The 22,652-nt window shown below is 45.6% G+C and overlaps 1 protein-coding gene across 1 annotated transcript in view; it reads left to right on the forward strand.

Moving 5' to 3' along the window:
* Positions 1-22,652, forward strand: part of NXN (nucleoredoxin) — an 89,157-nt gene that overhangs the window by 46,120 nt on the left and 20,385 nt on the right. Inside the window, exons 2-5 of the mRNA XM_066635748.1 lie at positions 11,931-12,048; positions 13,856-13,989; positions 15,125-15,225; positions 16,710-16,816. Coding sequence (XP_066491845.1) covers positions 11,931-12,048; positions 13,856-13,989; positions 15,125-15,225; positions 16,710-16,816 — 460 coding nt within the window. The remainder of the gene's footprint in view (positions 1-11,930; positions 12,049-13,855; positions 13,990-15,124; positions 15,226-16,709; positions 16,817-22,652) is intronic.

Raw genomic sequence — 22,652 nt, forward strand, 5'->3', positions numbered from 1 at the left:
TATTGTTGGGGGGGGGGAAGCTAAGTTAGCCTGTTATCAGTTTAGCCTGAATAAAAAACATGTGCAGGGTTTTAAAAAAACATTATTAACACAAGCTTCTGTTCAATTAGATTTTTTTCCCTTGGCAAAGACTCATCCCACTGAACCGGTTGTTAAGGCCTCCTCATATGACTGTTTAAGCCAAATTTTAATACTGTATTGAGCATATTATTCCCAAACAGTTCCTTGCTGAAAGCTTCCTTGTTGGCTTTCATAGGGTTTCAAGTTTGGTGGGAATTCTGCCTCCAAGCCCCCCTCCAAACTTCTGTATTTGGTTTTAAAGAAACAATTGTTTGCTTAGTGACTCCGGGTGGTGAAACATTACATCCTTAGATTGCAATCTGGCTGGCTGGACAGCTTCAAGGGGGCCACATGACAAATAGCACTGCATGAAAACACACCCTGCAGGTTTGACCCCCGATGGTGCTGTGGGGAGATGAGCCTTTGAACTCTTCCAAAGCAGGGCAGGATTCTTCGGCGCCTAAATAGCCACATGGGTCAGTTTTATCCCTGTATGAACCACAGCTTGGTAACGCTTTTTATTAGGATTAACCAAAAATGTAGTAAAAGTATCAAATGGCAGACTTTGGAGTTCTACCCAATTCTTTACCTGGAATCTACCGTATTTTTCGCTCCATAAGACGCACCTGACCATAAGACACATCTAGTTTTTAGAGGAGGAAAACAGGAAAAAAAATATTCTGAACCAAATAGTGTAATAAAATATTTAATAAACTATAACAGAATAACATTTGAACCATGTAAAGTGAACAGCAGTCAACAGTGGCATTAAGAACCATTATCACTGTCATTAACAAATGGAGAGACTTAAAGGTTTGAGTACTCTAGTTTTCTGGAAACCCCAAGAACTCATCATTGCTAGAGTCAGAATTTATGAAGCTCACAAAAGCAGGTGCACACAAATAGGGGATCACATTATTTTTCTGCTACAATGATGTTCTGCCAAATCCCAATCCACTGGGCCTTGTGCCCACTTAAAGCTGATCAGTCCCCCTTGTGCAACTCACCAGTGCAGCAAGCAAAAGTGAGTCCAGTTCCAGTCCACAGATACCAAGTAAATCAGTCCCATCAATCAGAGTTGCCAAATCAGAGTCCAGAACCAATAAGCCAAATTACAGTCCAAGGTCAGTCAAATCCATCAGGTTATCCAAGTCCAGTCACAATCCACAGTCAGATTCCAAATTCAATAAACCCTCCTCTCCTCTCCTACCTCCTCTCCTCTCCTCTCCTACCTCCAACCTGCACTCAGTCTCCTCTCCTCTCCTACCTCCAACCTGCACTCCTTCAAAACCCACAAACTCTTTCTGCCTCAGGTACTCCACATCTACCTCCTCACCAGTTCTTCCGTGATTCCAATGCAAATGAACAAGTGGAAAGTCCAACCACAACTTGAATTATCAAGACACAACAAACCTCTGGATTTATGTTGAGAACCGAGCCTTACCTGGGGCTTGTGCAATAAGCAAACACTGGCATTCTGACCAAGGAGACAGTTTTTTCTTTGTGATGGGGGGGGGGGCTTACATTCAGATGCTGGATGAGGTGAGTGAAAGCGCCCCTCCCCTGCTGTGTGAGTGTGTGGGGGGGCAGAGCATCTGTGTGTGTAAGAGAAGGGGGCAGCCTGTGTGTGTGAGAGAGGGGGGAAAGTGTTTGTGTTGCAGAGAAGTTGTGATGCTCCAGGCTTTGGGGGGGGGGAGAGAGGCTGTGATGCTCTAGGTTTGGGGGGCGGAAGAGAGAAGCTGTGATGCTCCAGGCTTGGGGGGAGAGAGGATGTGATGCTCCAGGCTTGGGGTGGGGGGGAAAGAGAGGCTGTGATGCTCCAGGCTTGGGGGGGGGAGAGAGGCTTTCCTGGGAGTAAGCCCCCCTGACTCTAATGGGACTTACTTCAAAGTAGGCATGCACAGGATTGGGCAGTGAGATTGCCACCCCACCCACGCTTTCCTGGGAGTGAGCCCCAGTGACTCAGAGACTTACTTCTGAGTAGCCTCTGACTGCCCGGGGAAGCAGAGCAGAGCGAGCGAGCGGGCAGGGGGCGGGGCCAGGGCTGGGGCGGAGTTGTTGTTGTTGTTGTTTTGCAGTATTCACTCCATAAGACGCACACACTTTCCCCCCACTTTTTTGGGGGGAAAAAGTGCGTCTTATGGAGCGAAAAATACGGTACTTTTGAGGGGGTGACACTGCCCTCCGGGACGAATATCCATTTGGCTTCAGTTGATAGCCTACTGCAACATCTATAATTTACCTTGAGCTTTGCAAATATAAAGTCTACCTTGTTTCTCTGCATTTTCCTGATCTCGGATTGGGAAGTGACTTTTGAGTGAGTGCAGTACTAGGGACAGGACTGAGCTAATGTCTTGATTTTCTATTTTTGAGATATGACAGTCATGTTTTGCTCTCTTTTATCCAAGCAACTCTGCGAGTATGTGTTGAAACTGTCTTACACCCACCTGTGACTGGGCTGATGCATTAAAGTTTGGATGAAAAACTCATGAATGTCTCTTATCACAATCTACAGACTGTTGGAGGACCTCCAGCATGTGCGCCCCCATTCCCTATCTTCTTTTGCTTACCATCTAGCAAAGTGATTCTCAAAACTGTGGGTTGTGAGTCAATTTCAAGTGGGTCCCAATTCATTTCAATGTCTATTTTGTTTTTAATACTGTATATTAGATTTGGTGCTACCATAGTATGTGACTGCTTTTGGGGAAATGTTACTGCTCTGTACTTTTAATAGGCTACTGTGTATATGCTTTTAACAATGATAGCCTATGGGGCTTAATCCCAGTTGAGTGTGGATAGGATTGCAGCCTCTGGGATGTTTGGGGAATTTTTTTTAAACAGATCAGCCACTGCTTGGGAGTGTTAGGAGAGTTCTTTATTTTAAATACATTTTTAAACATTTAATTAAATTAGATTTTGTCATATGTAGGTGTTAATGTTTTTCTCTGCTTGATGATGTCACTTCTGGCCATGATATCACTTGCAAGTTAATGACATCACTTCTGGTGGGTCCTGACAGCTTGTCATTCTAAAAAGTGGGTCCCAGTGCTAAAATGTTTGAGAACCATTGGTCTAGCACAGGGGTCTCCAAACCCCGGCCTGGAGGCCAGATGCAGCCCACGACAAGCCTCTTTCTGGCCCACAGCCAGCCTCTTGTTCCCTGAAAGCCTCTGGCCCATTCAACTGTACAGCACCAGAGCTGTGCTCTGGTTGTGTCTGGAGGGTGTTCTGAGGGCTAGAGAGGTTGAATGAATGAGCCCATTTATTCATTTATTCACTCATCTAAGTTCCATCTCTAATTTATTTATTTAAATTTAATATTTAAATTTTTTTCCAGCCCTCAACACCATACCAGATATTTGATGCAGCCCTCTGGCCAAAAAGTTTGGAGACCCCTGATCTGCATAATGAAGGACCTTATAGGATTTGGAAGCTTGCCACCTGTGACTTTGCTACTTTTTGTGTGGTCCCAGTAAAGGGCTGACTTTGATTTTTCTCTGTATGGACCAACATGACCTTCTGTAATTTCAAGTGAACCCTCTGCTTCGCCTCATAGACACAACCACCTAATCTTGAGGGCAAGTTGCATGATCGGTACAGCTGAGAAAATTATTGTTGAAGCCGATTTCGTTGCTGTATACAACTTAGGGCAGGGGTGCTCACACTTTTTTGGCTCAAGAGCTACTTTGAAACCCAGCAAGGCCCGGAGATCTACCAGAGTTTTTTTTACAATGTTCGCGCCATCATAACATATAACATTTATATGTACAATGTATGTTGGTGTACCTTGAGCCCCACTGAGTATAACAGGACTTACTCCTGAGTAGACATGCCTAGGATTAGGCTGTGAGGCTGCAATCCTAGCCACACTTACCTGGGAGTAAGCCCCATTGAGTACAATGGGCCTTACTTTACTCCTGGCGTTTCCTCCCAGAGGCACCTGAAGGGGGGGTTTGGCACTCCACGATCTACTCATTTTGCTTCGCGATCTACCGGTAGATCACGATCCACCTATTGAGCACCCCTGACTTAGGGGGACCTGAGAAGCAAACTTGGGGATTCAAGGCACAGTCTCATGATGGCACATGATACAATCACATTGCTGAAGACAAACAGGTCTGGGCTTAGATCTGGACACCCTCTGTATGGATGACCTTGTGGGAATCCCATGTACTGTATTCTGCTGTGAGCTCCATTAAGGAAGAAAGGCAGGATATATAAAGATGCTAAATAATAGTGCAACTTTTGGTTACATTGCAATGCATCAGGATGAAAGGTAGAAACCAGGTTTTGAAGTATTTGTTTATCTCAGGGATTTATTTCTTGCTTATAAATGTTTGGGTGTCATTTCCAAAGCAGCATGTTGTATTGATATAGCACAGTGGTTCTCAAACTTTTTAGCACCAGGGCCCATTTTTAGAGTGACAATCTGACAGGACCCACCAGAAGTTATTAACCTGGAAATTACGTCATGGCAGGAAGTGACATCATCAAACTAGAAGATTTTAACATCCCAATATGGCAAAATCAAGTAATTAAAAAAATTACAATAGGTATATGTTTAAAAAAATATTTAAAATAAAGAGGAACCCTCCTAACCTTCCCAAGCAGTTGCTGTTTAAAAATCCCCTAATATCCCAAAGGCTGCAATCCTATCCGCTCTTATCCTGGAGGAAGCTCCATTGACTATCATTGTTAAAATATATATAGTAGCCTGTTAAAAGTAAATGCCTGTAATATTTCTCCAAATGCAGTCACATATCTTGGTCATCAAGTCTAATATATTAAAATTAAAATACCCATTGAAATGACTGGGGACCAACCTGTAATTGATGTGACCCACCTAGTGGGTCCCAACCCAAAGATTGAGAAACACTGATATAACACATGTGCAAGCAAGTCAAACCCTCTTTGAACTTGCTCATGCTCCAAGATCCTTAGCAGAACTCTTGCTCTGTGTCTTTCCTGATCCAGAGGCTCAGTTTTGCAGTGACAGAGGGCTGTATTTGAAAAATATGAATGAATAAAATGAGACCAAATGGAAGCAATAAAAAACCTAATTGTTCCTAGCAGTCCGTCAATCAATGTGTGGGATTCCAATGTGTGGTTTTATTCTTCCTGTGAACATGTGGTCTTAAAGGTGAACATTGGTTGGTTACTCATTTTCTGCTGCAGAGAGGCACCTCATTGAGTACTACTTTGGGAGCATGACCCCTACTCTGGGGGGGGGGTGCAGTTTTTCTCTCTCTTCTCCCCCTCCCCTTCAGCCCACTGTGAAAATGTCTGCCTGATGCCATGTGCTAACCTTGAGCTATGGCATTTCCAGGTTGCCAAGTGAGCAAGCTACAGAATGTTTGACCTTTGGACAAGTGGTTTTCATAGCTTAGGAGCCAAAAAAGCCCCCCTCTTTTCTGTGAGTTTCTTAGCATTATCAGATGACACCTTTTTACTGCAACAACTAATTTCAACCACAAGTAAAAATGTCAACCTCCCTTTCAGCTCATGGAAAAAGAACAAGTGATCCTGTGTTGCTACGGTGATGTTTACCCTCACCATTTTATGTGCTGGGAACAAAGAAGCGCAAAGTTACCTAGGCTTTACTGGTGGGAGTTGGTGTCGTCTGTCCCCCCCCCCAAAAAAAGCAACCCCCCCAGGGTGGGGTGGAGGAGAACAAAGTAATATGCAAAAATATGTCATCGTTTAGGAATTTCACAACTCAAAGCAGGATGCATTTGTCTGTCTGCTGCTGTCTGTTGTTCCAGCCGACAAAGACCCGCTATTCCCGTTAGCCACAGTTTTCATGGCTCCCACACCAATCTGGTGTATGTCTTACAGTGCTTATCCAGATGAACATGTGAAACTACCTTATATAGGTTCTGTTTTCTCTCTTGCTCTCTCCAAACTGTATTTATTATCAATATTTATATTCTGCCTTTCAATCCTGCGTTAAAACACCAGAGGCGACTAATGGGGTAACATAAAATACACTAAAAACCAACATATTTTTTTAAGAAGCTGTAAAAAATGACAGCAAAATAGCAGCAGATAAATATGGCAGATAAAATCCTCTTTCGGGGCTGACCCAAGACCTCCTAGTATCTGAGGTGTAGTGCCAAATGCTACTCTCCCTTTACTTCATGGTGTGACAGCCGCCACCTTTGCTTCTCTCTTCCCCCCCCCCCATAAGAACATAAGAACAGCCCCACTGGATCAGGCCATAGGCCCATCTAGTCCAGCTTCCTGTATCTCACAGCGGCCCACCAAATGCCCCAGGGAGCACACCAGATAACAAGAGACATCCTGGTGCCCTCCCTTGCATCTGGCATTCCGACATAGGCCATTTCTAAAATCAGGAGGTTGCGCATACACATCATGGCTTGTACCCCATAATGGATTTTTCCTCCAGAAACTTGTCCAATTCCCTTTTAAAGGCATCCAGGCCAGATGCTGTCACCACATCTTGTGGCAAGGAGTTCCACAGACCAACCACACGCTGAGTAAAGAAATATTTTCTTTTGTCTGTCCTAACCCTCCCAACAGTCCATTTTAGTGGATGTCCCCTGGTTCTGGTGTTATGTCAGAGTGTAAAGAGCATCTCGATATCCACTTTATCCTTCCCATGCATAATTTTGTATGTCTCAATCATCTCCCCCCTCAGGCATCTGTTTTCTAGGCTGAAGAGGCCCAAACGCCATAGCCTTTCCTCATAAGGAAGGTGCCCCAGCCCAGTAATCATTTTAGTTGCCCTCTTTTGCACCTTTTCCATTTCCACTATGTCCTTTTTGAGATGTGGCGACCAGAACAATACACAATACTCCAGGTGTGGCCTTACCATAGATTTGTATAACAGTATTATAATATTAGCAGTTTTGTTCTCAATACCTTTTCTAATGATTCCAAGCATAGAATTGGCCTTCTTTACTGCCGCTGCACATTGGGTTGACACTTTCATCGACCTGTCCACCACCACCCCAAGATCTCTCTCCTGATCTGTCACAGACAGCTCAGAACCCATCAGCCTATATGTGAAGTTTTGATTTTTTGCCCCAATGTGCATGACTTTACACTTACTCACATTGAAACACATCTGCCATTTTGCTGCCCATTCTGCCAGTTTGGAGAGATCCTTCTGGAGCTCCTCACAATCTCTTCTGGTCTTCACCACTTGGAAAAGTTTGGTGTCATCTGCAAACTTAGCAACCTCACTGCTCAACTCTGTCTCCAGGTCATTTATGAAGAGGTTGAAGAGCACCGGTCCCAGGACAGAATCTTGGGGCACACCGCTTTTCACCTCTCTCCATTGTGAAAATTGCCCATTGATACCCACTGTCTGTTTTCTGGTCTTCAACCAGGTCTCAATCCAGTAGAGGACCTGTCCTCTAATTCCCTGACTGTGGAGTTTTTTCAGTAGCCTTTGATGAGGGACCGTGTCAAACACCTTCTGAAAGTCCAGATATATAAGGTCCACGAGTTCTTCCGCATCCACATGCCTGTTGACCTTTTCAAAGAATTCTAAAAGGTTTGTGAGGCAAGATTTACCCTTACAAAAGCCATGCTGATTCTCCCTCAGCAAGGCCTGTTCGTCTATGTGTTTTGAGATTCTATCTTTGATGAGGCATTCCACCATCTTACCCGGTATAGATGTTAGGCTGACTGGCATATAGTTTCCCGGTCCCCCCTCTTTCCCTTTTTAAAGATTGGTATGACATTTGCTATCCTCCAATCCTCTGGCACTGTGGCCGTTTTGAGGGACAAGTTGCATATTTTAGTCAAGAGATCAGCAACTTCATTCTTCAGTTCCTTAATAACTCTTGGGTGGATGCCATCAGGGCCTGGTGACTTATTGATCTTTAATTTATCAATGAGGTCTGAAACATCTTCTATTTCAGCCTCTATCTGACTTAATTCCTTGGTCTGGAGGGGCCGTTCGGGCAGTAGTATTTGCCCGAGGTCTTCTGCCGTGAAGACAAATGCAAAGAACTCATTCAATTTCTCTGCCATCTCAAAGTCTCCTTTTATTTCCTCTTTCCCTCTATCACCATCCAGAGGGCCAAGTGCTTCTCTGGCGGGTTTCCTGCTTCTAACATATTTGAAGAAGCTTTTATTATTCCCCTTAATGTTGCTGGCCATGTGTTCCTCATAGTCTCTCTTGGCCTCCTGTATCACCTTCTTACATTTCTTTTGCCACAGTTTATGTTCCTTGTTATTCTCTTCATTAGGGCAAGACTTCCATTTACAGAAGGAAGCTTCCTTGCCCTTTACGGCCTCTCTAACTTGGCTGGTTAGCCATGCGGGCACCCTCCTGGACTTAGTGGAGCCCTTCTTCCTTTGCAATATACACTTCCGCTGGGCCTCTATTACTGTTGTTTTAAGCAGCCTCCATGCACTCTGGACTCTTTTTACCTTCCCTTTCAACCTCCTTCTAACCAGCCTCCTCATTTGAGGGAAGTCTGCTCGTCGGAAGTCAAGGGTTTTTGTGAGGAGCTTGGTGTCCCAGAGGCCATGTGTGCTTCTGCAGAAAAGTCTCATTCTGTCCTTCTGCGCTTCTGGCCCATTTTTGAAAAGAGGAGAACAGGGCAAAAGAGCAAGTGTGTGGAGGAGAGCAGATTGGTGATGGAAGTGTTGAATGCTCTTGGGAGACATTCTAGGTCTCTGTCACTCTCCTTCTCCTGTCCTGCTTCCTAGGCTTTGAAGACTGCAAGAGGAGGGGCTATAGAGACATAAGGATCACTGCCACTTGGAGGGGAAGAACAGATCTGTGAGAGAGAGTGCACAAGTGCTCAGCAATGGGGGTGTGTGGGGGGGGGGAACCTGTGGCTCTTGGGAACCACTGCCTCTGTGATGGAAAGCCTCCATCACAGCTGGCTTTTGTAAGTTATGAAACACTACTGTTAATGTCTCAGCAAGCTATTGATAGCATGCAAATGAACTGACATGCAGTCAGTTATAAGACAGATGGTTAATCAGCTAAAATTCTTGAATTGCTTTCCAAGTCTTCTGCTTTGTGTTCTGTTGGCCTGCATAGCTATGGTGAATTGCTGCTTTTCTGTGGAAAGCATATTGGAACAGTACCCTGCACACTGATTGGAATGATGGAGAGCTCAGTGGGTGCATCCTGTTCCACTCTGTCCTTCTCAGAACACAAGCATGCCCTGCACCAAACAGGGCTTCAAAGAGCAGCACACTGAACAGGGTAGATTGAGGCAAGGTGAGGAGACCACGGGTGTAGCAGTGTCATGTGGATGGAGCAAGGATGGAAGGGTGTGTGCATGTGTGTGGATTTAGTATAAGAAATGCACATTTTTTTTTTGTCTAGCTTCTCCCTCTTCTGCAGTCATTTTATAGTGGCCACCTTCATCTGAGAGTTCCTGTGGTGTCTGCAGTCTCCACCAAACTGGGGATCCCAGCGCTCGACGAAGAAATAGCAAGGGAGCTTGCAATGGGACTGCCATTTTCAGGGGCAATCCTGCATTTACCAAAATAGCGAATCTGACCCATAGGCGAGCCACTTTCCCTTGGCCGTCTCCTCCTTGCAATATGGAGAACTGCGAAACTAGCCTGTCCTACAGGGCTGTTGTAAGGAGAACTGCACAAGAAATGTGAAGTGTTTTGAATACTCAGGAAAATCTCTATAGAAACCTCAAGTATTATGACATTCTTCCCTGCCATGTTATTGGCTAGAAAATTGTTCCTTTTTTTCTTTTAAAAAAAATCCCTTTAGTCATCCAAGGGATGAATCCATCTTTTCACTGAGGGATTTGATTAACAAATAGTTCCATCACCAGAGCACTTGGTAAAAATGTAGCGGTTAAAACCTCACAACTCTTTCAGTGCTCCGTTTGACGTGATTGAGGCACAAATCCATTGAGAGGATGCAGCGAACATGGAGTTTTTTATTTCTCCTGACGCAACCTCTTGATGCTCTTGGCTGGCTGGTCCCTCTCCCTCCCCTCACCCGGCAAACCTGAACTTTCTCCCTAGAGACTCCCCGAGACCCAGCCATGCCAAGCCCTCCAGCTTTCCAGTGTCTGAGCTCATGCAGCATTGCTGGTCTGTAGTGCCAGGAGAAGCCCTTTCGGGCCGCCCCAGCCAATGAAAGCTGATGCAGCTGCATGCCTTAGTCTGCCTTGGCTGATCCAAAGTCTGGCCAAATAAACAGAAGGATTTAGCCGTTTTAAGTGGACACTGCGGCGGCTGATGCCGGAGCATTTTGCAAACACTTTTCTGAGGCGGCTCCAAAGACCGCGGAAACCCTATAAAAGTTTGGAAATGTTGTTTAAAAGGATGGTGTTGCTCTTGTTCTCTGGCAAGAGTCCTGTTTTGAGCAGACGCCAGAGACTTGCCTCCCCCCCCCCCCACTCCATGACATAGTTTTGTCTTGGTTTGGAGGGTGATTCAACCATTTAAACAGTTTATACCCATGAATCCTCCTGGATCTCTTAAGGGCTGCTAATGTTAGCCGGAGCTGTTTGGGAAGCGGTTGTTTCTCTGGGGTGCTATGAATGTACGTGGCGTTTTTGCAAAGTCACAGGGCTGGCCCAAGACCTCCCAGTTCCGGAGACAGTGTGCCAACTGCTGCCATGGTGCCTCCCTTGTCTTGCAAGGCACTTTGCTGCTTCAAATACCTTGCCATCCCTCCCCTCAACCAAGTGGTACTCCAGCCTCTGCTTCCACCACTCCTCTTCCTCCTTTTTCCACTTCCTAAATTCAGAAAGAAACAGGGAATGTTGGAGGTGCTGCAGCCCACTACTAGCGTCTCCCCTGCACTTCCCCTTTGCTTTGATTCCTTTTCAAATTCCTTTTTGAGACCTCTGCAGTTATGCGTGATAGAGAAATAGAGAGTTTGTCCTTTTCTCTCTTAATACTAGAACTGGGTGTCATTCAATGAAACTGACCGGTGAGCCATTTAAGATGGATAAAAGGAGCTACAGGCGTGCCACCTTATCTGCGGGGTTCCATTCTGGAAGCCCCCACAAATAGCTGAAACCACGGATACGGGTTAACACCCGTCCGCTGAAGGGTCTTCTGAGCTCAGCAGAGGCCATGGGCATCCATCCATGGTCTCTGCCAGGCTCAGATCGAGCTCGGCAGCTCAAATCACATGACTTTTGGTTTCTCTGTGGGGGGAGGGGGAGGAAATGAAGAGGCTTGGAAAACACATGTACAGATAATCATGTGGTTATCTGTATTTAGATTTATCCTTAGAATTTTGTGTTTTGGCTTTCTTGTCTATGAAGTCCCCTTATCTTATGTTATGGGAAATGAACCTGAAATTAATGCATCATATTCCCCTTCTTCTGCTCCCCTCCCCTTGACTCCCTTGTCTCCCTTGTACTGTACAGAATGTGAGCACCTGAGACCAGGGACTGTCATTTCTTTCTTTGTAAAACACCATTTGCATCTGGGGTTCCATAGAATAAAGTGGGTGTGTTGTGTACAATCACTCCTGAATCTTCTACACACTCCATACCTTGGTGATTTGAATTTTATCATATTTCCTTCCTGGCTCCTGAGAACCCAGGTTCAAAGCCCAGCCTTGCTTGGAGCATGGAAGGAATTGTTTGTGTGTGTTTGTGTGTGTGTGTGTGTGTGTGTGTGTGTGTGTGTGTGAGAGAGAGAGAGAGAGAGAGAGAGAGAGAGAATAACTGTGTTCTGGTACCTTTCATTTTGTTAGCATAACAATGACTTTATTGTAGTGTCCTGCTGAAATAGTGACTTAGAGGAGCAGTAGACAAGTCCCTGCCCCGAGGGGCTTACAGTTTGAATTTTGAACAGGAGGAGGAGGAGATGGGGTACAAGGGCTATAAATCTAACTTCCCATCTTGCTGTTCAGTGTCTTACCACGCAACTCCTCCTCTTTTTCTTTCCAGTTGAAACTCTGGAACAAGTTCCGAGTCTCCAACATTCCCTCGCTGATATTTATAGATGCCACTACGGGAAAGGTTGTGTGCCGGAATGGCCTCTTGGTAATCCGAGATGACCCAGAAGGTAAGATGGCCATGCTGTAAAGGGAAGCAGAGGTGCTCCCAGCTTATCCTCATGGACCAGGGTCCCCGAGGTCCATCTGCATACTGCAGAGATGGAGATGAGGCAATACACTTACTCCATCCTCACTGTAGCACTCATCAGTTTTGGCAGAACATTCCCCTCCATGTTGTCAGGTTTTGTATTTTCTAACAGTGGGAAAACAGCCATTGTTGTATCTTTTGTCCCTTTAGCCCTGGGTGTATGCTGTAAAAACTGGCAAAATGGAGGCCAATTAAATAAAGTCTGCAGAACTCCTTAGCCCATTTTCAAGACTCTTTGTAACTGCAGACTTCAAGGCTCTACAGCAGTGTTGTCCAAACTTTTTGGTAGGAGGGCCACATCATCTCTCTGACGCTGTGTCGGGGGCCGGGGGGGGGGAAAGAATTAATTTACATTTAAAATTTGAATAAATTTACATAAGTTTACATAAATGAATATATTAAAGATGATGTTATATGAATGAGTGAAGGTCTTGTAATAGCTCAATGCCTATAAAAGTTCTTGCACAAAGCAAGGCAGGCCTTTCCTTTGCTGCCGCTACTGCATCACAGACATGAAACAGCAAGCAGTGGAGGAAGCCCTCATCCCACAACTCACACAAGAGGTCAAAGAGTGGCCCTCACGCTGAGAGCAGTTGGGTCGGGCCAGTGTGGGCTCCAACAAATCACTGGAGGGCCAGAGGCTCATTGGAGACTGGGGGCTCCCCAGGGGCCGGATTGGGAGCCCTCAAGGGCCACAAGTGGCCCCAGGGCCAGGGTTTGGGCACCCCTGCTCTACAGCATGCCCCATTCTCCCCCTGCCTTTTTTTCCTGCTTTGCTTTACATCCGGCTTATTGAAGAGCTGTGGAGAACTCATAAGCTTGCTGCTCACTAGTGTACCTGATGGTGCAAATGCCCTGGGTGTCATTCCTGCAGGGGTGCTGCCGCCATCCACCTCCTTCCCTCCGGAAATCTGGACACTCCACCACCTGTTGCATCTGGAGGCCTTCTGAGGCCTTCTGAGGGCGGTCTTGTCAGAAGACCTCTAGACAAGACCAGTGAGGGTTTCCCGGATATTTGGGGAGGGGGAGCTTTTTGTGCTACTGGCTCCAGGCGGCACTGGAGCCAGGACCACCACTATTGCTGCTCACCAGTTTATTTGATCCTAATAAATATAGGTGTGTGTTTCTGGTCAGTAAGATAGGATTACAGCCTGAGTCTTACTGAACACAATGGGCTTGCTTCTGAGTAAAATAACACTGTTTTTAAACATCTCTCCTAATAAAGACATTCCCAGACTGTGGCTTTTGGGTTTCCCTATAGTTTTGAGCCTTGGCCACGGTTCTTTTAGGGCCAATGGTGTATGTGCTTGTGGGCTGGTGGAGGATTAATGGGGGGGGGCATTTGCCCCTGTCTGCCCCTTCCTCACCTGCTCTTTGGATTTGAAAGGAATTGACTGGGGAATGAAGCAGGAGAGGAACTATAGCAGAAAGTTATGGGTTAGGGAGTGTCAGAGAAGCTGTAGCCCACCATGTTCTCGTCTCTCCTCTTCTGCTCTTCTTCCGTTTTGAGTTATGGGAGCAGGAGGAGGAACATGCTAGGTTAGTGTGCATGCTAGGTGAGGGGGGGCTGACATTTGCTTCATCACCCCTGGAGTCAGGAGGTCTTGGGCCAGCCCCAGGAAGGTACCCAGGAATTCTTCACAAGGCTATTCCATGTGGGTAAAGGTACCCCTTGCACCCTTGATGTTTTTCTCTGCTTCTTCCTTTACCTTCCCCATCTACTTCAGGTTTGGAATTTCCTTGGGGTCCCAGGCCTTTCCGTGAGGTGATTGCTGGGCCCTTACTCCTAAATAACGGCCAGTCTCAGGACAGCAGCACCCTGGAGGGCTCCCACGTTGGCGTGTACTTCTCCGCACACTGGGTGAGTAACTGCCCAGTTTTCTTTCTTGGGTGGAGCCATGTGCACAGGGCCCTTCCCTTCCTACTGAGAAACCACAGCCAGAGCTCATATGTCGTTAATTAGAAGGGAAGGCTAGCAAATGAAGACTCCTACTTAAGGAGCGCCATCTCCCTTCTGCCTCAGTATTTGACTTCAAGTTGCTGTTCCTAATAAGTGTCCACAGGTTGGGACTACAGAGCAAGGAAGCTCTAACCCCACCTTTACCATAGTTAACATAAGAAGAGCCCTGCTGGATCAGGCATTTGGTGGGCCACTGTGAGATACAGGAAGCTGGACTAGATGGGCCTATGGCCTGATCCAGTGGGGCTGTTCTTACGTTCTTAGACCCAGTGCCCATCTAGTCCAACTTCCTGTATCTCACAGTGACCTACCAGATGCCTCAGGGAGCACACACAAGACCACAAGATACTTGTACCTCACTACCTCCTCCTTGCATCTAGCATTCTGTTTATGCGAACACCCCCCTATTTACACTCACACCCCCCCAATCCTTATCCATTCCAATCTAGTTCAATCCTTATTCGCCCCCTCCCCCTGGGAAAAAAACACTCCTATTGGTTCCAGTGTGACCTCTTTTGCCAGTGATAAACTGCAGTTGGGTGGGGGATGGGATTTGGACAGGAGTGTAGGGTTAAAGCCCCCTGCTGCAGGCTTGATTTTTTTTTTTTTTAATGGGAGGAGGAATCTGTGGACTGTTTTCTGAGCAAATTGAAGCATGTCGGGGCCAGTGACTCATTTAATATCACATATAGCTTCTCCTTCAGCAGAATTTGAAATATCTATTGACAGATGGGTAAAGAAAATACCCTAGTTGGGCGCTCCGGTTCTAGCAGCTATAAAGCAGCACCAAAACATTGACCAGAATGTGGTTGATTGCAAGATAGAAATAGATGGTCTATAAGTAGCTCTTGTTATGATCTGTTAATTTTGCTTTAATTGGTAATAGGTTAGTTCAGTTTATAATTTGGCATGGGTCTTATTATTTTGAATTCTGTGGTTTTCAAGGAAAAAATCATGAAAAGCTGTAGATGATTTCTACTAATTGCTTACTATGTTGCATATATATTATCGTATTTTTTGTGTATATATCCTGCAGTGCCCTCCCTGCAGAAGCCTCACTCGGGTCCTGGTGGAATCCTACCGGAAGATCAAGGAAGCAGGACAAAAATTTGAGATTGTCTTTGTTAGCGCAGACAGGTAAGGCTCTGCCATTGAAGGCCGTGACTACAAGGCCATGGGGGCAGAAGCCAAAGGGCAAAAGGTGACCTGATGTTTGTTGGGCATTGTGGATTGATAGGTGACTGGTTGCATGGGCAGAAGTTGCAAGAAGAGAAGCAGAACCTGGGTTAGGGCTGTGTGCCATCCACATTTCTGTAACTGACAGACCAGCCCAGTCCTAACTAGTGCTGGTGCAGCCTGGCTGCATGGCTTGCACCTATCCAGTGCTAGCTGGGAGCTGGCTAGAGGTCTCCTGGGGATAAGGGGATATTTTTCCTTTACCACGAGTAACGCTCCAGCCAGCCCCATGGGGCTATTTGGATCTCCATCAGCTATGTAGCTGGCAGAAGTCTGAGCAGCTCCATGTAGGGTTTCCTAGCCTGGGAAAAGGGGTTCAGGATAGACCTTGGCGATCCTGCCCCCTTCTAGGCTGGTTCTGCCCCTGTTCCGCCCTCCACCGATCAGAAACACCCCCTCCCTGCCACCCTCCCCATGCCCCTGCACTATTCTGTGCATTACCTGTCTGCGCCGGCGGCTGGGTGCTTTGACTGCATCATCAGTGGGGTGGTGCAGGCCCTTCCACTGGCACAGCCTCCTCTCCAGGTGCTGTGAACGTGCTCTACAGCGCATTTGTGCCGCCCTGGACCGGTCCAGTGACCACTTCACCAGCCGAGCGAGCACTTGGGATTGTGCTATGAGTGTCAAGTGTTGGCCAATTTCCAAGAATGACTAGAGCTGGAGAGTTCAGTTTGCTGTAGGTAGACATAAAATGAAGGCATGCTTGTAGACCTGCTGAGGTTGGGTACCTGAGCAGACAGACAAAAGCGGGTGGCCAGAAGTAGGAGATGTAGTTGAGGTCGGACTGGAGGTCAGGGAAACATGGCAGGCAGTGTTGCTGCTCAGGACAAGATGCTCTGAGTGGAGATTTAGCTTAGAGGTAGGTTTTATAATGGCTAGTGTATCTTCATTGGCTTGTGCAGGTTTTATTTTCATTTATTTCTTTTTTAATAATGTCTAGCCCTCATGGATGTAAAAATTGTCCTGGAAGCTTATGGGTGATGCCTGCTAGAATCTCTAAAACCTGAGAGGCACCTGAACATGATTCATGGTATCGGAGAGTAGGGTTTCATAGCACTTTGCCACCCCTCTGATTAGTAGACTTTTATAAATATACAAAATAGGTGTCATTAGCTAGATTTTTATATCCTGGCACATTTTTCTAAAATCCTGGCATAAACCTGCTACTGGCCATTTCTAGCCTTACCTGAAGCCTCAAACTTTTCCATTGTTCCTTTCTCTCTGAACAGCAGAGGTTCTTTTTGATAGGTAGCACCAAGGATGCTGCTGTATCAAAAGTGCTTTCCTCTGCAGAGATCTGACCCTTGGCTGACCTCGCTGTGAATCCAGACTTGGTTCTGTGTGGCATCAGTAAAGCACTGCTCCTTTTTCTTTCTCCTCTTTAGGTCAGAGGACTCTTTCAAACAGTATTTCAGTGAGATGCCCTGGCTAGCAGTTCCATATACTGATGAAGCCAGGCGGTCACATCTGAATCGACTCTACGGCATCCAAGGTAGAACAAAAGCCCGATTCATTTTCTTCTTCCCATTTCACCCTTTGGTGTTGCTTTTTTTCCTTTGAATTCTGCTTAAGTAGGAGTTTTCTGAATCTCCATGTTGCTTGTTTTATATGCAGGAGACCTTGTATCAGGGGTGTCAGACGTAAGGCCCATGGGCTGGACGTGGCCCCTGGAAGCAATTTCTCTGGCCCCTGTTATAATTGGGCTGTCCTAGTGCAATAACACAGGCCAACACACATTTTGCTTCCTTAAACGTTACACCAATTCCTGGCTATATTTGGGGTGCTGATTCCAAAAATGTCATCCGTTTTGCCCTATCACATCTAGTTTTGGAGACACGGCATAGCCTCTTTAGTGAGTGGTTCAAGCAGCTTTCTCATGAGGAAGGTGCTTGAACCATTCACTAATGAGGTTATATTATATCTCCAAAACCAGACGTGATAGGGCAAAACGGATGCCATTTTTGAATTGGCACCCCAAATTCATATCAGACCACCTAAAGTTTGGGAAAAACGTTTCTGACCCTCAATTTTGTAGGTCATATCTGGAAATTATTATGATCAAAATTAGCACATTTTCTCATATCTGGAAATTATTATGATCAAAATTAGCACATTTTCTCTTCTGTTGCTTGTAGCTAAATAGTTTCTATGTGAGAACAAAGTGCTTATGTCTGACCGTCATCTGCTTAACTGTGTCACTTTCTGCTTAATGATGTCACTTCTGGCCCTCTGCAGGTGCCACGAATGCTATTCATTCAGTATATGAAATGAGTTTGACATGCCTGTCTTATATAGTGTGACCAGAAAATAGGAACCAGGGCAGGAATATATACATAAAGTGGGGCTAACCTCTGTGGCTTCTACTAAGTTCTATGGGACAAAGAAAATAGGATACAGTCTGCAAAGCTGTTGATGGGAATGATATTTTTGATAGTTGATAGGGGCTTGCCGAGGGTATTTTTTTTATTCTGCCTTCTCACATATGCCTCAAGTTGGCCAACCACACCATCATTTTATATTTAAAATTTAAAAACATTAAACTACAGATCAGACAAACAAAAAATGCATGTTCAGCACCATTCTCGAATTTCCCACTACTCTTGAGTGATTCCCACTTACCCTCCAAATGGAAAGGTGGGTCTTCAAGGCCTTTTTAATGGACGGAAAAGAGGGGGCACCATGATCCCCCCCTGCAAGAGAGCCATAACTCTTGGGGCCACAACGGAGAAGGCCCTGTCCTATGTGCATGACAGCTCCAAAAGATGTTAACAAATGGGCAGAATCCTTTAGATATGTAGGGCCCAAACCATACAGGGCTTGAAAGGTATCAACCAGCACTTTAAATAGCACCCAGAAATGAATGGGAAGTCAATGGAGTTCACCCAAGACTTGAATTCACATGATCTGATAGCGAGGCTCCATCAACAGTCTAGCTGTAGTATAGTAGCCACAGTTGTGGGACGTGCAGGGTTTGGAGTGTTCCTTCCCTGTAAGGTATTCTTTATTTGAACTGGTTCTCTGGTTTTTTTTCTCTGAGATGCTGGATTCATTCCAACCTCCTGATGCTTTCTTTCCCTGAGTGTTTCATTGCTGGAACGTGGCTGAGCAGAAAGGATAACAAGGCCTCTTGTTCTTCTGGACTCATGCCCTGGAGGTGTGCATTAAAAAGGGGTGGGGAGAGTCGGTAGGAAAAAAAAGTAAACAGACCAAGAGAGCTTTGTTTGGATGTGTCTGAATGTTTCCATTCACAGCTGTGGGGAAGGCGGCTTCCCATACTTCTCCCCACAACCTTCTTGCTTCCAATGTCCCTTACATTACAGTGACTTGGGAATAATTACACTCCATATCCCCAAAGGAGTACGTTGTGATTCCCTTGCGAGGCTGTTGCAGATATGGCTGAGATAGTATTAAAGATGAGCTAAATATGTCCCAGGCAACATTTCTTATTGATTCCCCCCTCCTCAAGCTTGCCTTGCCTTGTGCTCACCCATCAACAATGACACCTCGTGTTGGCACCAAGTCTTGGCTTGAGCTTTAATTCCTCTTTTTCCCCCATTTCATTCTGTTGCCTAATTGTGTCGTTTCTTCACAATATTGCAAGAATGGCTCTTGGCAAAAACTCTAGTTCGTGGCACTAGTTGTCTCTCGCTTTGACTGCTTCAGCTTCCTCTTCCAATGACTCTTTCAATGGCTCACTGTAGCCCCTCCCACCTCCACCCAATCCTCCAGTTCACAAATCATTCATCACAGGTTAGAAGCTGTGATGTGTATGTGCAACAGCATGCCAGATGCAAGGGGAGGGCACCAGGATTCAGGTCTCTTGTTGTCTTGTGTGCTTCCTGAGGCATCTGGTGGGCCGCTGTGAGATACAGGAAGCTGGACTACATGGGTCATTGGCCTGATTCAGTGGGGCTCTTCTTTATGTTCTTATTCATCTCTCATTGTGTCTCTCCTTTCCTTAAATCCCTTCACTGGCTTCCTGTCCACTCCCAGATACAGCACAAGCTTCAAAGTTCTCTGGGGCCTTGCCTCCTGCACTGTGATCATTGCTCCTCAAACCCGACCACCCTTGGTCCTTTGGATGACTGTGTCCTGCACAATGAGTCCCATGTCTCCTGCTCCCTCAGAGTACTTTCTCTCTTGCTGCCCCTTATGCTTGGAACTACCTTTGGGAAAACCTGTTAATGCCTCCTCGTTAACTTCCTTCACCTCCCTTCTTAAGACCCACCTTTTTTATTATGCTTTTGGTTACCATGCCTTATTCACCTCTCCCTACTGTCCCTAAGCGTAAGTTACTGAAACAATCAGATAGTTGTCCTTGTCTCCCTTCCTCCCTTGTGTCAGTAGCTAGGATGTAAGCCCCTTGGAGCAGGGACTTGTCTTTTCGCTCTGTGCAAAACACCACGCGCACTGATGGCGCTTTATAAATGTACTGGGAGCACACAATGTTAATTAAGGCTGTTGCCCAGTTAAAGAATCGTCATTGGTTAGTTGTATCTTTTCAATTGGTTTTGCCAGTGAATGCATTGTGTACCTTGTGCGTGGCTATAAACCACAGTTCTGAATTTTAAAGAAGAGCTTGAGACAATCTCCTTATTTTTTAGAAGATATCTTAGAAGAGGCTTTTCCACCTGCTTGTCTGAGAGAAGGGAGGACGCCACTTCTAAGACACCACCTGTTACCTTCGGTTTTCATGTTGAGAATAGTTGCAGTTTTGAAAAACAAAATCTTTTTGAGTCGTATCAAAGAGTTTTTTAACAAATGCTATCAATTAATTGACCAAATGTTGCAGCTTTTGTTGCTATTTTTTTTAAAAATTCAGGAGGTGCTGACAGAATTCTAGTGTATTTGGTTACATGCGAATACCATAGCTGAGGTTTCCATGTCGTGGAGAATTGCAGTCCCTCTCATTGTACTTGGGCAGTTCTCTCTCTGCTCACTAAGGGTCCAGTCCTACCCAACTTCCCAGTACTGATGCATCCATGCCATTGGGAGTGTGCGCTGCGTGGAAGGGTAGTCAAGGAGGCCTCCACATGGTAAGAGACCATATGCCCCCTTACCTTGGGGTTGCATTGAAGCTGCGTCAATACTGGAAAGTTGGATAGGATTGGGCCCTAAGTGTGCCCCAGCACTTAGGTTTAGGAGTTTAGGAGTTGCAGTTCAGTACTGAATTGTTGCTTGGTTTTGTCTAGTAGAGGCAGCTGTCACTGGAAGCATGTCGGATATGCACGGAATGATCCGGAAGCTCTGAAGCCAGCAGCTTGCTGTGGGGCAAATTCTTGAGGGACAACTTGATTGGCAGCGACTGCCAGCTACGAAAATCAAATTCACTTGCATTAGTAATAAATATTCAACATTACTGCATTAGAACCCATTTCAAACTGTTGTGTGTAATGTACACAGTGATTAGAAAGAAGTCTTTGCAAAAAACCTGAAAAAGCACTGAGTGTGATATTGACTGCCAAATTTCACTTCCTCGGGATTAAACTATGTCTGATGTTTCATTAATCCTGACGGGGGTAGTTATTTGCCTCTGCTGTGGCCCTGATCTGGATCAGACCCTCTTGTAGCACCTACTTGGCTGGGTGATAAACTCCTATTTATAAAAAATATATATCCACATTTAAAAAAGCGATTCTATACTCATGATGCAATAAGGGTCTCCCAATTTTGGACACTGGGCAGAAGGCATGTGGGGCTGGTCTAGAACAAAGATCTCCTGCCTCAACAGGCAAGTGCCCCTTGCTGTCAAAGTCACAGCTAAAGTCCTGTACACACATAAATGCTGTTTGCAATTTTTGTTTGTAATTACAAGTTTTTGAGGTTCTAGACCAGGTTCCATGCAAGTTTGACATTTTACCTGACATTTTACCCTTACCCATGAAGTGCATTATCAAAGGTAAAAAGAAAAGAAGTTGAAAGCTGCTAAAACCCACAGGACCTAAAAATAGAAGGCTAAAACCTACAAAATGAAAGTTAAAAGCATACCCCTACATCAGAGAGACCAACTACCCGCTAGATCTCCCAAGAACAAAGAGATAATATCATCGGCGAGTCCCTGCTCAATTTATAGTACAACCACCAAACACTAGTTGATCCTAGTCATGTGATCGATTTTTCAAACCATCTATTGCTCTCCTATCCCATTGTCAGCTGTGTTAAAGGGGTATACCCACCTACTAGATTTCATACCAATTGGATTTGACACTTCACCTTCTGCATTACTAAAATCCATAATCTTTGCATTTTTCAATACCAGAGTCCAAGCTGCACTTAGAGTGTCTCCTCCTTACGGTTTATGTTCCTGCAAGTGTTTCTGTAGCCTGAGTGCATACATTTGCAACTTTGGTTTTTTCATAATTTATTTTCCCCTGGAGGGGGATGGAAGGTAACCTTCCTCTCAAGGGAACTTTCTAGGATGCTTTCTGAGGTGCCTCTTGTGTCTGCCATCCCTTTTGCCTACGTTGCAAATTAGCAAGGCCATCTACAAGACGTGATACCCTAGGCAAGCATGGTCAAGTGGACCAAAGTGCCTTGTGTAAATCCACCCTTATGCTACAATAATTGCACACGGTGTTACTTGAGAGACCCTTTGGGAGCTAAACAAAGCATCTCTCTGTCACTTGCTCACCCTCTTGTTTTCAGCTATCCTTCCTTCGTGGCCTCAGTCAGTTCAGTTTCCTTGCCTGGAGCATTCTGTGGGGTGGAAGGAGAACATCCAGAGAGTCCTCCCTTGCCCTTGGACTTTTGCAAGCTCCTCTCCAAAGTTCCTTTTGTTCCAGGGTGAAGGCACAATGTTTTAAAGCAGGTGATGATGCCCAGAGGCAGTTTGGGGGCATCGCGGTTTCAACAAAAAAGGGTTCCACTTTTGTCTTGTTCACCCAGACTTGAGAAAAATGGTGCCTTGAGGGGCCATCCTCATGGATGCAGAGAGTAGGCATGTCTTTGCCTGATTATTCCAGAGAAGAGCAGAAAAGAGGCCTTGTAAGAATGTTAGATGTGTGACTGAGCTTCATTTGAACTAGGGAAGCCCTGCTGGATCATGGTAAAGGACCTGTTTAGTCCAGTACTGTTTTTTCATAGTTACCAGCCGGACTGAAATGTAGGACATACCTAACAGAGTCGGAACCCTTGTCTGTTTGGCTCAGTATTGTCTCGTCTGACTTGCAGTGGCTCTCCAGGGTTGCCTACAAGGGCCCTTCCCAGCTGTACTTGAATTGGCCTGCGGGACCTTCAGTATGCAAAACGGGTGGTCTGCCACTGAGCTGCAGCCCCTCCTGAGAGAAAGCCCATAGAATATTACAGGAAGCACGCAAGCAGGGCATGAA

Source organism: Tiliqua scincoides, chromosome 8, assembly GCF_035046505.1.
Source record: "Tiliqua scincoides isolate rTilSci1 chromosome 8, rTilSci1.hap2, whole genome shotgun sequence".
NCBI classification, from domain to species: domain Eukaryota; kingdom Metazoa; phylum Chordata; class Lepidosauria; order Squamata; family Scincidae; genus Tiliqua; species Tiliqua scincoides.